The 17,613-nt window shown below is 34.5% G+C and overlaps 1 protein-coding gene across 1 annotated transcript in view; it reads right to left on the bottom strand.

Moving 5' to 3' along the window:
• Positions 1-2,192: 2,192 nt before the first annotated feature.
• The window catches only part of LOC140164881 (uncharacterized), a 43,439-nt gene continuing 28,018 nt past the window's right edge, over positions 2,193-17,613 (bottom strand). Inside the window, 11 exon segments of the mRNA XM_072188260.1 lie at positions 2,193-6,981; positions 8,579-8,660; positions 9,508-9,719; positions 10,364-10,517; positions 11,125-11,277; positions 12,041-12,208; positions 12,695-12,798; positions 13,401-13,498; positions 14,322-14,469; positions 15,867-15,971; positions 16,976-17,121. Of these exon segments, the coding sequence (XP_072044361.1) occupies positions 6,854-6,981; positions 8,579-8,660; positions 9,508-9,719; positions 10,364-10,517; positions 11,125-11,277; positions 12,041-12,208; positions 12,695-12,798; positions 13,401-13,498; positions 14,322-14,469; positions 15,867-15,971; positions 16,976-17,121 (1,498 nt within the window). The 3' untranslated portion in view covers positions 2,193-6,853.

Here is a 17,613-nt window from a genome sequence, read left to right as displayed (position 1 = left end):
GGCAAATTTTTGTTTAAATGTGTTACAGCGCTTGACCCATTATTTTGAATAATGAATTGTGACTTGTGAGAGTATCATAATGTCATTTTAGTACCTTTCAAGGCATCACAATTGTAATTATATCGCAATTTGCAATTGCTGCTGTACATACATAATTCAGGCCCATTTTTTATCTCGCCTCAGAATGAGCTTGCAACAAAACATTTTTCACACAAAATTACCACAGACTAACATATCTTTCAGTTCTGTAAAATTGAACAAATTATCAGATCCTGTAATTTTCACAAAACATGCTGTTTTATCAAAATACAGTGGCAACTTGTTAACACGAACTCTGTTAACATGAAATTTATGATAACCTGAAGTGTTTTTAAGTCCCAAGCTTATATTCTACGCTACAATGTAACCTGATAACACCAATTTCTGTTAAGGTTGGTCTGAACCCTGGAATTATGGAAACTTTCGGGCCTCATAACTTCTAAATTATTGGTCTAAAGTATATAAAAGTATACATATTTAGAATGGCAAAGACTTGATAAGTTCATCTGTGACGTCATTTTGGGCCAAAATGGCACTTTTGACCCAAAATCCCAAAAATAACGGTTTTTGGCCCACTTCTTTTTTATGCAAAAAACAAAAAAAAATTCTTGGGCCAAAATTTTTTTCAATTAATTTTTAAAAACTAGATCAAAATATCTAGGACCCGTTTTTTCATTTTTTTGAATTTTGACCAATTTCACCAAAAATATTTGAAATTTGTGCCAAAATCAGGCTTTTTATGATTTTTTTGAAAAATCAGCGTTTTTTTTGACCATTTTTTTTTTAAATTTCTCTAAGTTAGTCGAAATTCAAAAAAATGAAAAAACCGGTCCTAGATATTTTGATCTAGTTTTAAAAATTAATAAAAAAAATTTTGGCCCAAGAATTTTTTTGTTACGGTGCATAAAAAAAAGAAGTGGGCCAAAAACCGTTATTTTTGGGATTTTGGGCCAAAAGTGCCATTTTGGCCCAAATTTGACCTCACAGATGAACTTATCAAGTCTTTGCCATTCTAAATATGTATACTTTTATATACTTTAGACCAACAATTTAGAAGTTATGAGGCCGAAAGTTTCCATAATTCCAGGGTTCAGACCAACCTTAACACAAACTAAATCGCGAGAACCAGACAAGTTGGTGTTAATGAGTTGCCACTGTAATCAGGATCTTGCAACTTTCATTTGTCATCTCCTGTTGACTAATGAATGTACCCCACTAAGAAGTCGCAACAAAAAAGACATTCTACAAATTTCAGTCAACCATCCCCACAAAACCTGTGAAATGTGACCAACCTTATGACTCAGGGCAGGAGTAAGCACTCACTTAACCCATTACACAAGTACTATTGTAGTCACAATAGAGGTACCTTGATCTTGATGATTGTCACTGATAATTTTTGCAATGACTTCAGCGCATGGAATGGTTAATATATTTAGTGACAAGTATATAATGTGGGATGAATACGGCTGATATGATGTATGCAATAGGATGTGTATTATAATAATCATTCAGTTAGATTAGATTTCAACACAGACAACAGTTGTGGAGTTACAGTCAAAAATGAGGGAAAACCAATATTTGATCAATAAATCAATAACTACTTGCCTTGAGTTCCTGAATTTTCAGTGCAATAGTTGTAGTCCTTGCCCCTATAATATACATAGCTTACTTGTCACCAATGCGCTATAATTTTTGAGAAAAATGCAAAAATAGGCACAAAATTGGCCAGGGGTGTAGTACCCCCTTAAGAGACAAACAAATATTGCGCACTTATACGTGTTATAGGTTAATGAACGCGTATTACTTGTTGGGAGAGATATTAGACAAAATAATGCATGTGTGCTGATGTTGATGCTTCTAATGCATGCGACCCGAAAGGGGGAGTGCATTAGACACATCAACATCAGCTATCATTGATTTACATGTACAGCTCTCTTCCCAATAGTAAAAGTGGCACAATTGTGATTTTACCCTTTCGTTGTTAAATAAACATATCTCGAAATTGGAACAAGCAAATTGAACAGCACAAAGGGCATTTGAGAGCTAAGACTGCGCCCGTGACGTTGATGTAAGCATTATGTCACAACGGTATTTTCTAATTGCCAAAGAGGGCGCTTTTCACTTGCACAATTTTTTTGAGACAGGCTGTATATACTTCAACAGTGAATACCTCAATCATGGCGAATATGATTGTCCAAATAATAGAGAAAATGTACTGAGCTTACTCCGCTCCTGGCTTCATAGTTGTACACAGCAACTGCTGCGCTGATACTTAACCCAAACAAATTGAGTTGACTATCTAGCCGAAATTTAATTTAACTACATGTATATTCAATATCTAAACTACACTAAATTTGGTAAAATAATATAAGTGACCTATTTGCTATTACCTATACTTACACAGAGCCCCACAGATGTCAAACAAAAGTTAACATTTATGGTGGAATCTATTTATCGTTGTGCTCAGTCAACTCCCTGGACATAAAACAATTCAACATTTACAAGTTTACCTTAAAAACAGAATCATCTACAGAATGTAAAAATAAAAAGAGAGAAAGGACAAACACAGTAATTGCCCTCTGATTGGTCATTCAAATTTTGTGGACAAAGAGCATGACAAATAACATACGATTATGCCTATTTTCCTACATAATGCTTACCAAATGTAACTTGCATACTGAGATTACCTAGATTTGCAACATAAGTGGTAATATAATAATTACTGCATCTTTTTGAGTAAAAAACAGAAACAAAAAGTGGTTGACACCAGAAAAGTGCTCCCTGATCAATAATTGTGACTGTCATTCTACAATTCCCAAAATAAACAAGTCTAACATTAGACCTGGTCCAATCTGTTTTTTTACCTAAGTGCATTTCCTTGGAATGGGTTATTCCAGTTGAAATCCATACATCACCTGTGGAAGACATGACCTTTATCTCCCACACAGGCGATGTAAATTTAGAATGGAGTCACTCATTCAGGTAATCCTATTTGAAATTCACACTTCCTGTGTGGAAGAATAAGGTCATGTCTTCAACAGGATGTGTATGGATTTCAACTGGAATAGTCCAATAACTACCTTAGTACTGAAAAGAATATATAAATTGTCAGAACTAAATGCTTTTGACTGGGGTTACTTTTCACCATGACTACACTACACAAACACACCTTGTATACAGTTGGTGGCTTCTGCTTTTCAAACAATGTATTTTCAAACAAATACATGGGGGAAAAAGCTAGTGAACCTTATTTTTCCACTATCTCATTGCAGTCATATTCAATTTTAGCTAGTCAATATTCAAGTTTACCTGAAATATATGATAAAAGCAATTGCATTGATTACATTGGTGCCTATATATGTGACCATTCACGACAAATCCAGTGTAAAGTCGCACTTTTGAATATCTTACATTATTAAACAGTTGAAATCTCCATTAAACAAGCTTTAAAATGATATATCAATTCACTTGTCATAACTGCTTGGGAAATAGATGCTCAAAAATCAATTCCTTTGTTTTCTACTGATTTCGGTAATGCTTATTGGTCCATATCTCTGAATAAACATTGGCGACTTTACACTGGTTTCGTGGGGATGGTCACATATGCAAGATATTTTCAGAAGAGGCCAGGAATACAAAATATTGAGACTTGTTCACTCAATCATAACAACAATGAAAATATACACGAAATTGAATACCTCATATATATGACACTCAGACAAAAGTGGGAAATTTCATTACCACTGTGCTTAGTACCTGGCATACTTGGTTGCAAAGTTGTATGAACTTTTTATGTCCATTTTCTTATGTTTATCATTGCTCCCTATATCTCCTTATTGCTGACTTGAGTCTGATTGGATTAGACTGTGTCACATAGCAAAATCAATTGGGCATCAAATCACTTTTGACTCATCTGACATCAAAAAGTATGTAAAATTATAGTATTTGTAAACGAGTATTTTGTGATTTTGTTTACCTCTTCTAAACTTCTTAGCTCCATTTCATCTAAAATCAACATATGTTTTTGTCGTTAGTGAGAACAGGTCACGCTTGACAACTATGATGCAAAATCACATTGTTACATATTTCAGGTTGTATTTAATTAATATTTAAATACTGGTAATGTAAAATGATAATACATGAAACATTAGGAATTGAGGCTTTGCTTGCCAAGAATTATTATTAATGGCACAACAGTTACAATTTGTGACTATCCCAGATAAGCACTGATAAATTATCAAAATCTTCTCAAAATGAGCTTTCAAAATTAGGCATTCAAACTCATTATGTAAAAGGTAATTTTCACGCGTAAAATTTTTAATGTGTGTAATTTTTCACACGTTACCAATTTTGAACTACTTTGCTTGAATTTTGTGTTTTCTTACTACATACATAAAAGAACATATTCAGGTTTTTTAATGACCGTTTTCTGTTTTGAGCACAAAAACCGTGAAAAATAATGTTTCTCAAAAATTTCCACATTTACCGTATCCCCTTATAAATATCAACATTGACCTATATATCTCTCTACATAGGCACTTGCAACTTAACAAGGAGAGAATGTGGGAAAGTTTGGAATACCCTTCACACTCTACATTGAATAGAATAAAGTACATTATTTATAACACATAAGGTGTGAAGGGTATTCTGGAGGTATGCAAGTGATGGGAAATATATGCACGACATACAATGTTCTTGCCAACAATATGTAAATCCAAGACCCGGTCCACACTAGTATATTTCCATCATCGTCATCTGATTATGACAAACGATTATGATAAATGTAAGATGAGAACGTCCACATGGTCAGCACCTCGTCATCGTGTCATAATCCATTCTGGTTATACATACACTACTGCAATTACGAAGTCCATTGACTAACCATAAATAGAATGACAAAATGCGTAAACACCAATAATTTTCATCAGCAATTATGACACGATCATGCTACAAACCAGCCCAATGATGGAAATTTTAATCATGCGCGAATGATGACACGTTTGTAGTATGCCGATGACTTTGAGCGGACACTCAATACTAATATCATAATACGATCATAACACGATCGTAATCGATGGGAAAATACACACTTGTGAGTACCAGGTCTAAAACAACATATAAATTTTCATTATCTTATCACTAATTACTTAATGCTTTTGGAAAACAATTGTTTACATTGTATAAATTACTGTCCACTTCAACAGTTTGTAAACAAAATATTATGTTGTCATTACCTGTTTATTCACTTTAAAATTTGAGTTAAAACATTTGTTTTCGTTTTTTTGCAAATCAATTTTGAATACATATAACAATTAAAATCAGCTAGAATTAGAGTACACTAATGTAAACATATTCATAACCTCATGAAATTCATAATCTGCTAACAAAAAAATATGAAAAACTAATTTTGGCAGTCAGCTGCTTCAAGAAAGTACTTTGAATAACTTTTGGTTTATATGGTTATAGTAATTCTCTCAACTTTGGGAAAATTTTATTTATTTACTTGTCTCACAAGAACAACTGCACAATCACCACACACACTGGTCAAATTCCATCTAACATTTTCATAAAATTTTATCAATTGCAGAGTGAAAGGGCTATCGCAGTCCAACTTTTCACTTTCATCCAGCGATTAGATCTACACGACATGAAAGTGGAACCAATATATGATTAAGGCAAGAATCATTAGTACTGGCAATAAATAGTCTTTCACACTCAGAGATTGGGCTATTCTAACTAAAAACCACACCCCCTTAAATAAGTGGAAAATATATGGAAGATTTTCAATTTCAAACAAAATGTACTCATTTTGGGGCCAAATCGTGTAAAATTCAACTGGATTGTATACATTTCAACTATTTCCAACTGGATTGAACAAATGGTGCAAATGGAATTGAGATGGCAGTGAAATCTCCCACAGGGTGTGTGTGTATTTTAAATGGAATGGCCCATTACTTGCTTGGTCCATCACTGACAAAGAAACCAGGAAATTAATGTAAACCTCAAAACCATGCAAGATTGTAATTATTCCTCTGTGTTGATTCTACACCAATTACTTTTCCTCAGCCATAAAACAGTAAAGTGAATGCACACAATGCCCAACATTTCATGAATATTGTTGTAACAGTTAGTGACATGACCCCAAGGGTTTCTTGTGTTTTTTAAAACCCTACGGTATAGTGACACAATTTATGTTACTGATATATGCAATAAAATCACTGAAAATAAATCATCAACACTATCACAGAATCATGGTACATAGGAATATACAGACCTACCATATGCCATATCATTGAAACCAGATCACATCACTTCTGGACAAACAAAGCTAATCTCTAAAAATAAGTCCCCATGTATTACCCAGTAGGCAATTCATCACATCCATTTCAACATGCTAATGTAGCATAATTACCATTGTTACAACGTTGTGCAGGATTTGGTCTCCGATATGCATCTCTAGGCTCAAGTGATGATTGCCTCTAGGCCCAGGTGATGAAAGCAACAACATCTCTACCACATAAACATTTTATTAGTCTCATAAATGGTTTCTTCACAATACCTCTACATGTAGGCCAATGCATAAAGGCCCGACCTCATACTATGGCACACTTAGCTGATGAGACGTTACTATCACAAAATATCACTAGAGAGTACACTCTTGTACAAAGTAAAAAAGTCGGGACTAGATGTGCGGGTTGTGGTTACCTCTTTCCTCACCTAAAATGTGAGGCTAAATCCCTGAATGCTGCAATTATGATTGAAAGTCTTATCTCCCAAACATTCCATGGTCCAACCTCCCATATCAGGATGCCTGTCATAACTTGGCCCACTTGATGAAGGAGACAATGTCCCTGACAGGTACATTTTGGTTGAGCCCTTTGACTCGTGAATTACGATCATTGGTGAGGAGGACAACCTCTCTTAATAAATGGATGGGTGCATCTGGAAAGATAGAAACGAACATGTCAAGTAATAAACATAGGCAGGAAGTTGAATACATAATAGGTGCTGGTTTTGCTCAAAATGTGTCACACAAACACCAATTTGGTACTTTCTGAAGGCAGGATGACTCAACATAAAAATATATCAAATGATGTCTTCATTTCTTTTTAATTGACTTTGATCACAAAACAGTAATGATTTTGATCATAATTTTTGCGAAATAGTCAACTACTTCATTCATTCATTCATTAAAGGTTTATTACACAATTGTCATAGCAGTATAAAAACTGAAATGCAACAATTTTACAAAAGTATACACATATAAAATATTAAAATACATAAGTATAAATGCTAAAATACAATGTACATATAAATACAGCAAAAACATGAAGAAAAAAGCAAATTACATAGTAAAACATCCACACATTCATTTTCACCCATTCATCCACATGTACACCCCCACACACACCCCTGCATCCCATATCCACTCATAACCTATCACTACCACAAGATCACACGCACTGCCCTTACACACCACTTATTCAAACTCTTTCTCTACTCATGCACTAGTGACTACATACTCAAACTCCTTCTCGGCACACACATACTTTCATAAATGAATTACTTAGCATATTAAGATCATAATAAAAGACAAAAATGAATGAGAGAAACAGAAAATATATTGCACATAATAATGTTTATAAAATTTGGTGGAGATGGGAGTGAAAATGCCAATAGCCCTTTAAAATAATTAAAAAGCTAAAAACTTGAAAAAGTCTCGTCGGATGACGGACGAAAATTTGAGTAAGTCAAATTTTTTCTTAGTTGTGTAACCAGTTTAAATTTACCTCAACAACATTGATTTTGATTACAAAACAAGATTAATTTTGATCACAAAACAAGATTGATTTTGATCTTTAAAATAAGATGGCACATATAACTATATGGTGGAAACCTGTGAAATTTTTTCTACCTCTCCATCTCAAATATGTGACCAATTCCTGCAAAACTAGGAACATGTTTACTTTGGGATTCAATCCTGTTTCACCGTGGTTCATCACTGTTTAACAACGATGCATCTGTATCGTCTGTGTAGTTTACTTCCCGAGTGCAGGTTTAGCTTATAATGCATTTTAACATTTGCCTGCAATATGCTGGTGGGGAAAAGGAACAAACGATGTCTGCAGTTGTTCAGTGTCAACTATTATGTGAAGCGGATTCTGCATCTAGTCAATGTCCTCAGTTGAAGGCGTTCACCAAAGTACGCGCACCCCACACACGCACGGCTCCTTTCAGCTGTAAAACATATTTGCTGTCAAACGATGACCATGCACACAATTACTCAAATGCAGATTGTGCGCCTGGGTTTTTCAATCACCATACCAGTGACTTTTTTCAAGCTTAATTTTGTAAATGTAAATTACATGCAATTGTGGATGCGCCTAGTACTAAACGTCACATCAAATGCAATTTGAAGGTATTTCTAGTCACAGGTTTGGACTCAACAATATTCTGTGTGTGTCCATGGATTAGATGCTTGTTTCATACAAATGTCAAAGATTGACAAACACTCTCACACCATTATCTATCAGCATACCTTTATCATGCGGCATGAAGTCCCTTGCTTTGTCCTCACAGTAATGTAGACAGCACCTCAAAATCAGATCATCGTTATTACCCTGTGAAAAGAAAATTTTCAAATGCTCTTCTTATGCAATTTAGGTTGGAACAACAAAACTTACAAAGAATGTGATAAAGCTTTTAGAAGTCGATCACTAAATCAATCTAAGCCTCAATTACCAAATTGTATCACATACTCATATAAATATTTAAAAAAACACAATCATAATAAGCACACCCATGCTGAGAATTCAAGATAGCCTTTATTGTGCTAAAACGGCCGAAATTACCACAGCAATAAATTGAATACCTGAATACAAAACCCACCCAAGTCCATACTTTGGCCAAGTTGAGTTAAGCATGGGAAATTGTTACTTATACATAGGCCTATCATATGTATAAAAGAACAAAAAAAAAAAAAAAAAAAAAGACTGAGAGCAAAGGAATACACTTACTATGTGATTTTAAAAAAACAGCCGGCATACAAAATGACCCTCACGAAGTCCCCGAAATGCTAATCGTCATACCTAATACAGTTTAACCCACTCTATGCATGTAAAACTTGCATGCCCTATTTACCAGGTAAGTCTAACTGAAGGAATTAAAATGATACAGTTTTTTTAGTTTTCTCAAAATCACTTTCCATGGAGTTGGGTGGGTTTTGTATTCATGTATTCAATTGTGTGTTGGTTCATACAAGTACACCCAAAGGTAAAACAAAGATATGTCAGTGTTGACATGGTGTTTTGGGGTTTTTTTTTGCCAAAATTCCATTGGTCACTTTTTGTTTTTGGCAACACCAAGGAAAGTTTTGAGGTGCCATACATGTATGTGCCTACTCCTGTCCCACATGTTGGATTTACTTGATTTGGGAGAGCCAGGGGGACTGTCAGATATGTAACTTACCTTGTTTGCTGACTCTTCACTCCTGAATGTAATGGTATCCATGACTGTGCCCTTCCCAGTCAGCGCCCTCACGTGTTTGTTGCCCCTGTCAAATTGGTCCTCTAGATACTGAATAGCATTAGCAGCACCTGTCTGTACCTGGTAGGCATGGATGGGGTCATTGTACTGACCTTCACGACTACCTTTGGCTAGTCCATCTAACTCATTGATTACTGAAATTAACAAATACCAGATGTATTGATTCAGACAATATGCTTTCATCAAAGTTTGATGGATGCATGGTGAAATAGTCTGTGGAGGTACAAGCCACACATGACTGAGTCCATACTCTCCACGCACACAAATTATCTGTGTGCTAACAATATGCTTCAACATAAAAAGTCCCAAGTTTTGAGAAATTTTCTGAAAATATTATGAGTTATCTCAAGAACCACTGAACTAATACCAGGCTCGTTTGTACTCATTTTAATGCATTTTTCATGCTGATTCCAAATATGGTCATGAAAATTTACAATTCTGACATTTTTAAATTAAAAAATAAATTGAAACTTGTCGTCTGCAGTCGACATCCACGTGGAGAGAGTTAAATATGCTAAAATGACAGGAAAGTTGCAATTTTTGCAAATTTAAAATGTTTGAGTTATGTGCAGATTCATAATCTCTGGATCATATGCTTTAAAATGATAACTTGCACTTGCCAGGGTTGCTCCCTCACTTCACATCAAAAAGTCAATATTTCATTGAAGAATTTCTTTCCTTTCTAATGTTTTCTTTAATTTTCAATGAACCATATCTCCTTTTCTTCCCTAGCGACTTTCCACATATTTTGTGAGAACAGGTCTTAAATGTGACTTACCTACTAATGGCACTACCAGTGTATATCTCTTGCATGAGATGAGCATTTGAATGGTTAACAGGTGATCTATGAAGCAGTTGGTGTCTGGGACTAAGTAGGTTGGACGGATTTCAATCTTCATTTTTCGTTGATGTCGATATCTTTCCACAATTGCCTGTTGGGTGAAAAGTTAAACATATGAAATGTTAAACATATGAAACCACAGATGTCACTTCGAACTACTCGAACTACTCAACAAGCCTGAAACTGATGACATACACGAGCATTCGGGAAATTATTTCAGGCGTTGGGTTTAACCATAATGAATCAATTTGGAAAAGTCTATTAGCTGTTGAAACACTTTGCATGGTGGTGAAAGACTGGGCAGGCAGTTTATATCGTTATGAATTTGGCAGACTGCAAAATCCGGATTCGGCTTTTGGTAAATTTGTGTTACGCATGCATTATTTTTGAATTAGAGAGCGAGGATCAATGCTTTACCTATAGAGGGCACAGGGCAGGATATCAGTTTTTTAACGGTTATCATCGTTGTCCCTACTGCGATGCACTGTTAGCTAACCCTGTATGCTGCCCTCTTTTGATCACTTATCATTATCATCTGATCGCCATTAAAAATTGATATGCTGCCCTCTATTATGTACAGTATTGATCATTGATCCCTTGTTCTCTAATTCAAAAATAATGCATGAGTAAAATGAATTTACCAAAAGCCGAATCTGGATTTGGCTGTCTGCCTAATTACGATATGTTATAACACCTACCTCCATTTGTGCTTTCTTGTGCTGTTGCTGTTTGAGTTTCCTTTGCAGATCCTCTTTACGTTCTCTCAATCTGTTGATATCTCTATCTGCCTCTGTACTCTCACCTTCATCTTCCTCTGTGTAATCTTCTATTATCACATCATCATCTTCATCCTGAAGTAGGTCAAAGAAAAAAGGACATCAACTCCCAATACATGTTGTTTTAAAGGTCACTTGACAACCCCATACAAGAGGTTGATTTTACAAAGAGTTACCAAACATTGTACAGGTTACAAATGCCATTGCAAGTTACAACACATTGCAATAACATATTACAACACATTGCAATAAAATATTACAACACACTGCTATAAAAAAATTACAATACGTTGCTATAACATAATTACAACACATTGCTAAAACATACTGCTATAATTACAACAAATGATATTTCCATGTCCATTTCACAATATGACTGGTGATCATTGTATTTAATTGGATTATATTAATTGGGATTTATTTACTTAACTCATTATGAAGTTCAAAAGAGAACCTAGCAACTATATAAAGTTGATAATGATTACACTACTGTAGATTTAAAATGAACTTGTTGTTTAGACCAGCAATATTCTAAACAGCAAGTATTATTTATGGAGAACATGATTGCATAACAACATGACATATAAAAACAACAAAATAATTTTGGAAGCAAAAGTATTTTATGATACTTTTGAGCTGTCAGGTTGGGATATTCCAGTTGAAATCCATACACCCCCTATAAAAGACATGACCTTAATCTCCAACACTGGGAGTGTGAAAATGCGGTTACCTGAAATAGGTTACTCCATTTGAAATCTATATCCCCTGTGTGGGAGACTAGGGTAATGTCTTTCATAGAGGGTGTATGGAATTTAACTGGAAGAGCCCCTTTCCTTACCAATTCCCCTACTACATCTGCTTCAGGATAAGCATGGATATATTCAGGTGCTACCGAGAAAAATCCTCCTTTGGATTTCCTGAATGCCAGTAATGGCATCTCCAGGCCGCACAGGAATTCAGCAAAGAAACGCAGTGAGTTGATTCGGGTACAGTCCATTGCAACAATCTAAAAACATGGCAGAAATGGTTACAAAAAACAGTCATTCATTTGCTTTATTACTTTGTAGGACAACCTACAATTGGAGGGAATGTGCATAATCTTTGTAAATATAAAACTGACCATTTTTGCCTTCATAGCTTTACATGCATTACATTTATTAATTAAAGACAGCCACATAAGCGATTCCAGCTTTCTGCGCAAAAGGAACTTCTTTTTTATTTGTCAACACATTTTGGAGAATAAGCAGTTCCACATGTTGAAGAGCTTAAAATATCAACATTATCATTTCAATTATATTACCATTGCCTTACAACTTTATTTACAAATTGAGCCATTTCTTGAGGTTTTCATAATAGGAAAGCTGATATAGAGTTGAAGACAGGAAGGAATTTGTGATATCCCACTTACATGTTAAGCTCATCCCTGACTATTTAATCATTGACCACTTTTCTTACATGTAGTTTGTAACCAGATGATCTTTCAAAGACCTACCTTATCAGTGCCTGCTGGTACAAACACAGGTTGTAGAGGTAGAGCCATCAATGGTACAAATCCTGACAGGGCAAGGTCTTCTGGAAGACGTATCTCTGTGCAGTCTGAAAAACATGGTTCACCTTTTAGATAAGGTATCAATTTCATTTGCAAAACATCAAACATTGGTCAAATTGATTTGTAAACATATCAAATTGTATGTGTTAAAATTTGTGTCCATACTATTTACAATTAAAATATTCTAAGTGTTAAAATATCAACATAGAAAACTGGAAAAGTTGATGTCACGAAATTTGACTAATGTTTGACAAATCCAATCACACTATTAATCCCTGGCAAATCTCAATTTGGAGCCAAATTTCTTTTTACAGTTATACTACAAATAGTATCATCATCATCATATTGTTCAGTCCCACAACCATTAAGAACTTTTTAGTACACCAGTCAAGAGTCTGGGTACTACATTAAGTGCCTCAGTGAAAATGTTGCATCTCCTCCAAAAGACAAACACAATAAATGTACTTCATTTCTATACTTGCTCGGTTTTACTAATAATCCCACTGATATAGCTAACTTTTTATTTCTGGACATTGCCTCATGTTCGTTCTCATATTACCTGGCAAATAGCATCATTGGTTACTTCCAAATATTAAAATTTCTCTATCAGTTTGACTGATATAGCTAACTCAAGCTTTATGTTTCCTACCTTCTGGCTGTTGTTTGATGAAAGATACAGCTGAGGTATTGATCTTATCTGCTACATTGAAGAAACCTGCCAGGGCCTTCCATACATCTACTGCAGCACTGTGATCAAATCAAATCAACAATGAATGAAATGGTTACTATTCCCATCACAACCAGTATTTGACATAAGCATTTGCTTGAAAATTTATCAAAGTAAGGAAATAATAAGAACTGCAAATTGCAAAGCTGAATATTTTTCTAGCATAGCAAATTCACACAAATCTGAATATGTAACCTCTAACATCTGAAAACAATTTTGAGCTTTAAATGACATCTGGCATACTGTGATGTCACATGTAGAACACTGATGCGATAAATACTGCAAAAATGTATTGTTATTTTTTTCATGATTCTTTCATATATTATATCTCTAAATAGGTTTTCCTGACAACTGCTGTATATCTATGACAAAATTTAATCCACTTGAATTACATGATAAAAAAAGAGAGTATTGATACACCTTAGAGTTTGACAAATGGATATATAAAACCTTAGCAATAAGATGACACTTTGTGATTTTTGGTATTTTTATAGAAGCTTGAGACATCCATCTTTTGATGGAGATTGCCTCATTCATATTCATTCTCAAATTACCTAGTAGTTGCATCTTTGGTTACTCTACCCCTGCTACAGCAACCTCTTTATTTCTGAATTATTTAATTTAAATTATCAACACAATGTACACTTCGGTCCACCAACAGTTTGGCATTGACATCAATACTTTTGCCGGCAGTACCAACAAACCATCCTTGTATGCACAAGTATACAATCTTTGGAAAAAGGTTGTGATGCACAATTTGTTTCTCATGACAAGCAAAATATGCCCCAAACCTGTGACTACCAAACTTGAGATGAAATAAAGTAGAGTACATATTGGTCTTACCCATAAGGCATTTCTGTACAGTTTGGCGGTGGATTCCATAATGGAATGTGACACATCAACCAATCAGCAAACACTTTGATGCCCGGTAGAAATTCATGTAAGTCTTCATGTAATAGATGAGTTTCTGATGGCTTGTGAGCGATATGATCTGTTAGAAAGAACAAACATCCTATCGTAACAATCATTATGTTTAAAGAAAACAGCAATCGCAGCCGAGTGTATTGAAAACAAAACCTGCGTTTTACCTGACAAGTGACAACAAATCAAATTTTCTTGTAATGGCAATATGGGGTATGAGCATGCGCAGATCGTATAAACGTGTATGAATGGAAACGCTGCGGTATCTCATATCGTGTAAGTGATATGCTTAGCCTGAGTCGCTCGGCCTATCTCGAACAAAAACGCCATGCGTAGCTTTTGAAGAACGAGTGGATTCGCTGTACTATCACAGCAATTTTTGACACAAAGATATAGGGATGATGACGCTGTGACCGGGTTTCACCCAGTATAACATGGAATTCAAATAACATGTCTCCGCTTCACCCAATAACTAATAGTCTTCCATTGGTGTATGGACATCAACATGAATAGCCCATTGGTGCAGCAAAAAATACAAGCACACAGCACACAGCATTACATATGCATATAGGTGGAGTTTATGTCAAGATCAATATAATATCAAGGTACCTCCATTAAGATTTAACCCTATTCTACGAAATAGCTTAATATACATGTAAAAAATATTTACACAAATAAGGTCTTATCTTTTGAACAGTTTTAATAATTTATCACTTCTCTATCAACATAAAAACTTTTTTTCCTTGTATAACTACCATTTACACATCATAAAATGTTAGAAACTTGCATATTTTAACCATTTCTAGGCCAAATTTTGCCTTACAAATAGCCCAAAAATGTCCATAAACTTTTCAAATATAGTCCAAATTAACTCGGATTTCTTTTTATTATATGTATAAACATAGCAGTGTATTTAAAACTGCATGAATATGCCTCATTGATATACTCATACACTTCAAAATGTAAATCAAAATATTTTTTTCATCATATTTGGCTGAGCTCATTAATTATTCATGAGCTAATTTGCATAAAATTTACATAATTAAATATTAATCTTGTTTTTTAAAAGCTTAAAGTCCAAGCTTGCCAATGGTATGCCACTTATTGGTTTTTACCCAACTGATAACACTGCAATGCAGTAGATAATATGATACCTTCACACAACTTAAATATACCACTTTAGTGGGGGTAATAGAATAGGGTTAAGACACTCCAAACGCTAGTAGCTCCGCGATAAACACACACACACATACCATGGTACAGAAGAAAGCATTACACGCGCCTTACATTAATTGCTTACACGCTTAGTACGCTACATAGACGCAACAGCTATGTTCGAACTTGGCCAAGAAGTACTTAATTTACCTGAACAGGTATGTTTGAACTTGGCCAAGAATGACTTAATTTACCTGTACATTGTTGTCACCGAGTTGACTGACATGAGGAATTAATTACCACAAAACTTACCTTTTAAGAGAGTTGTACATCTTACTATGAGTAGACCAAACATGTCAAGCCCTAATTGCACTGCTTGTTCTTGCTGAAGACTTCGCATGTTTTCTGCTTCAGGCTCTAAAAATACAAAGAATACAATTCACAATGTATTTGGTCAGTAAATATAACTTTACCCCATGAGAACTACCTGCCGATTGGCCAAAAAGAAGTTTTCATTATCCATTGGCCCAATCAGCAACATTGTTAGAATAATAACCATGCAAAAATATTGGGGTGAATTATTTGCAAAACTCCATTCTGATTGGTGATTAAAGTGAAGATATCATGTAATTGACCAATCAGAGGCAATGTTAGATCGGCAGGTAGTGCTCAGGGGTTAAGTGCAACTTGCTTACTTCTCAGCTGGTGAAAACAAACCCTCTTCTACAGACCTGACTGATCCGGATTTTGCATCTTGGGGATTTTTTTAGCTGTTTGCAAATAAATTTTGTGGACAAAGTGGATTAAATTCTGACTGAATTTGTTTGAAAAAAATTTAGAAATTTTTTTCAGATGTTTCAAGCTTCTGGTAATTTTATGGTCATTTAACCTCTTCCAAAAAATAAATAAATAAAAAAATTCCAGACCAGCCAGCACTTTTTGACAAGTCCGTCCGCCTGCAGATGGTTAAAATTCACATTTTGTAAAATATGTTTTAACTTCTTATGAAAAGAAGCAGTCACAAACTACTTTGTTCCATCTATAATAAATCAAATTTAAAATGAATTTTTTCATTTATTTTGCATCTGTCATAATTAATTAATAACTTGAAAGCATGTCTCTCTGGTCTAAAAAATAATCAAGCTCTTGCTGCTTTAAACAATAAACACTAAATACAACCAAGCCTTTGCATCAGGGCTTGAGATTGGAATTCCAGTTTCCTTTCTCACAAAGTAAGGGCTAAGAGTAAAATTGTACAATTGTGTTTGGGAGTGGCCTTCTCTCCTTTCTCAAAAATAGCGCAAACAGCGCGAGCCTACACAAAAGAATTGTCAGCTGAATTCGAGTACGCTTAGAGGGCACAGGCATGGAAAATTCCAATCTGTGTATTAATAATCTAAGGTGTAAACAAACAAACATACCTTGTCTCTGTGTGTGATGAGCTGCATACATATTAATAGCCATCAGTTGTATCAATCTAGTACTGTTAATTGGAGGTGGGGAATGTTTCAGTAATATGCTGAACTCACGCAGCAGTTTGTCTATAACATGTGGGAACGCTTCCATCCTGTATGTAAGCAAATATGTGCAAAATATATAATAAAGGAAAGAATAATTCAGTGAATTTAAAAGGATATAACCCACAAGACTATACGAATTTACATTCAATGATATTCAACATTATTTTTAACACTTTTTGGAGAATTATTACACCACATTGTGTAAACTTATTAAAAGCAAACTTAATGCTTACTTTTATATGAAGTGATGTGATCTAGTTGATCACTTTTTGTGCACAATACCATTTGAAATAATTACTGTTAACATTTTTGTACTAGTTTAATTTACTCCCTAACTTAATGTTTAAAAAAATCAGCGGTTCGTAACCGCAAGGTCTCGCTAACTTTCGCACCGTACCTACAGGTTAAAAAATAATTAAGATAAAATAAAATATTAACTTTAAAAATTAAAAATTAAAATAACAATAAAAACAATATATACATAAAAAATATAATAATAAAAATAATAACAGTAATAAATTGTCAAAAATTACAAAATA

Source organism: Amphiura filiformis, chromosome 11 (genome assembly GCF_039555335.1).
Source record: "Amphiura filiformis chromosome 11, Afil_fr2py, whole genome shotgun sequence".
In the NCBI taxonomy this organism is placed as follows: Eukaryota; Metazoa; Echinodermata; class Ophiuroidea; order Amphilepidida; family Amphiuridae; genus Amphiura; species Amphiura filiformis.
This window is presented reverse-complemented; position numbering and strand designations above follow the sequence as displayed.